We start from the raw sequence: 2,422 nt of genomic DNA, 5'->3' as shown, positions 1-2,422 counted from the left end.
TGGACCTCTGACCTGGGACGCCATGGGGCAGGAGGGGAGCCACAACGAGGGCATGGACCTGGCAGAGATTCAGGACCTGTGCATCGTCTACATGAGGGAGTGTCCCAGCGGAGCTCTGCACCTGCACGAGCTGAAGAGGATCTTCGGAGTTCCCAGCAGCTCTGCAGAGGAGTCGCTCTACATCGAGACGGTGTTTCACTCCTTTGACACAAACAAGGTAAAACACACACTCTGCTTCCTCATTCCACTCTTAGATTCTCAGGTAGTAGTATTGTTATTGTTATAACTGTGACTCGGTGCTACTTGTCCACAGGATAACACGCTGGATTTCATGGAGTACGTGGCAGCTCTTCATTTGATCTTCAGAGGAAATCTGGAGGACCGCCTCAAGTGGTCTTTCAAGATGTACGACAAGGACGGAAACGGCAAGTTGGACCGACAGGAAGTGAAACACATCATCCGGGTAAGACGTGTGCAGCCGTTCAGTCAGGACTTTTACTTCTCTATTCGTTATTCAATGTGAACAGAATGGAAAAGTGAGGATGGATATTCAGCAGAAATGAGCTGGTTTCATAACTCAAATCCTGTGGAGGCAGATAAGAGCTGTGTGCCAGGGGCAGGGCTCAGGGCCGGGGTCGCGACCTTCAGGGCCTCAGGGTATTAGAGGAGCTGTTTTTATCTTTCCTCTGCTGGACTTTACTCTAAGCCTCTAAACTGGGAAACGTAAAATTAGACCAGTGGCCATAAACAACTGTCTCAATATAAAAGAAAAAACCAAGTGGTCTGATAACAAATCAATTATTTCGTATAAAAAATTGTTAAAAAAAGGTGGAGGAATAAACAGATCCCAGCTCAGCTGCTTAATCTGCAGCCGCACAAAATGAGATGAGTTCTTCTCACACCCGTCACTACACTAACATCAACTTTACATATTTACATAATATTGCTTTTTTCTGTTGAAGAAAGAAAGAATTAAAACATGTTATATAAAAACCTGACCCTAAAATATTGTATTTATAACAAACATCAAATAAGATGGAACAAGTACAAAATAAAAATACATACAGGTAAAAACAAAGTATGGAAAAGATGGAGGGAGGTTGACATCAGTGTAATTCATGTGATAAGTATTTTTCCCCAAATCCTCGAGGTTATAATATGTTGTGATGTATAATGTTGTTATTTTCTAAATGGAGTCATGGAGATGTTGTTCAACACATCCATGAAACATCAGGTCTGAAGGTTTTGTGTTTGTGATTCTCACGACGTTAACCTGCTCCGAGAGTATAGGTCACGAAACAGCTGTGACTTTGACTCACTTGTTAAAGTCTGAAATTATCGACTTTGATCTCAAACTTTATTTTCCTGTTTCTCACAGATTATTTACAAAATCAAGCTGCAGACGAGTGACGTCAGTTTGTCTCCGTCTGAGATCTGTGACAGGATCTTCGATCTGGTCGACCAGAACCATGACGGTGAGTGAGATGATCAGAATAAGGAGTTTAAACTCAAAATGATTTGATGTCGGGATCTTTCTTCCTTTCATCACATGTGACCTCCTCAGTGTTTCTGCTCCACAGGTCAGATCACGCTGTCGGAGTTCATGGAGGGAGCTCAGAAAGACGAGTGGGTCATGAACTTGCTGAAGCTGGACGTCAACGCCACCGGCTGGGTCATCCAGAACCGTGAGAAGGTACCGTGACCCCGAGGCCTGGTGGGCTCACCGCCCACGTGTTCCTGGTTTGAGCCCGACGCTGAGGCATTGTGGTCCGACCGCAGGGTTTAAATGACTGTTTGCTGCGAGCTTCCTGTGACTCGGAGCCTGAGGGCGCTGCAGCTGCAGGTCTGTCCGGATTCTAACGTTTGGTGCGAAGGTTCGAGGTCGTCGCTGCACACAAGGAGTGTCGGCACAGAGGAAACATCTCCAACTGAGAAACAATACTCAGAGAGTTTCATAAACACACACTTTATATATCAGTGCAGGAGGCTCAGTGAGAAGCTCCAGGTGAACCAGGGAGAGGGGATTGGAACATCTGAGACCATAGTTGGACAATCAACTCTCCCTGGATTCAAAAGACAGAGAACATGGAGAGGAACTCGCTGGAACATCAGGAGGAGATCAAACCGATGCAGAAGGATCACACTCTCCAGCTGGAGGAGAAGCAGCAGAGATGGAGAGACTGAAACAGCAGCTGGTGGAGAGACAGAGGGAAGAACTCAGCAACACTGTCTGAAAACTGCCGTCCAGCTCCAGTGTCTTCTCCCATGTGTCTCTTCGTGTCTCCTCCCATGTGTCTCTTCGTGTCTCCTCCCATGTGTCTCTTCATGTCTCCTCCCATGTGTCTCTTCATGTCTTCTCCCATGTGTCTCTTCGTGTCTCCTCCCTTGTGTCTCTTCGTGTCTCGTCCCATGTGTCTCTTCG

The 2,422-nt window shown here is 46.4% G+C and overlaps 1 protein-coding gene across 1 annotated transcript; it reads left to right on the top strand.

Annotated features, from left to right (window-relative positions):
- Nucleotides 1–22: 22 nt before the first annotated feature.
- On the top strand, nucleotides 23–1,702 carry LOC132998975 (guanylyl cyclase-activating protein 2-like). Its single transcript, XM_061068735.1, has 4 exons — nucleotides 23–217; nucleotides 314–463; nucleotides 1,379–1,475; nucleotides 1,581–1,702. Exons 1-4 carry the CDS (start codon nucleotides 23–25, stop codon nucleotides 1,700–1,702), a joined length of 564 nt encoding a protein of 187 aa, XP_060924718.1.
- The last annotated feature ends 720 nt before the right edge of the window (nucleotides 1,703–2,422 follow it).

This window comes from Limanda limanda, chromosome 3, assembly GCF_963576545.1.
Source record: "Limanda limanda chromosome 3, fLimLim1.1, whole genome shotgun sequence".
Taxonomy (NCBI): domain Eukaryota; kingdom Metazoa; phylum Chordata; class Actinopteri; order Pleuronectiformes; family Pleuronectidae; genus Limanda; species Limanda limanda.
This window is presented reverse-complemented; position numbering and strand designations above follow the sequence as displayed.

Excerpts from the sequence above, each read along its gene's own strand:
- LOC132998975 (XM_061068735.1), top strand. The coding sequence starts at position 23 with ATGGGGCAGGAGGGGAGCCACAACGAGGGCATGGACCTGGCAGAGATT. Across the intron at positions 464-1,378 it reads AAGTGAAACACATCATCCGG|ATTATTTACAAAATCAAGCT; the intron begins GTAAGACGTGTG and ends TGTTTCTCACAG. Across the intron at positions 1,476-1,580 it reads GGTCGACCAGAACCATGACG|GTCAGATCACGCTGTCGGAG; the intron begins GTGAGTGAGATG and ends TCTGCTCCACAG.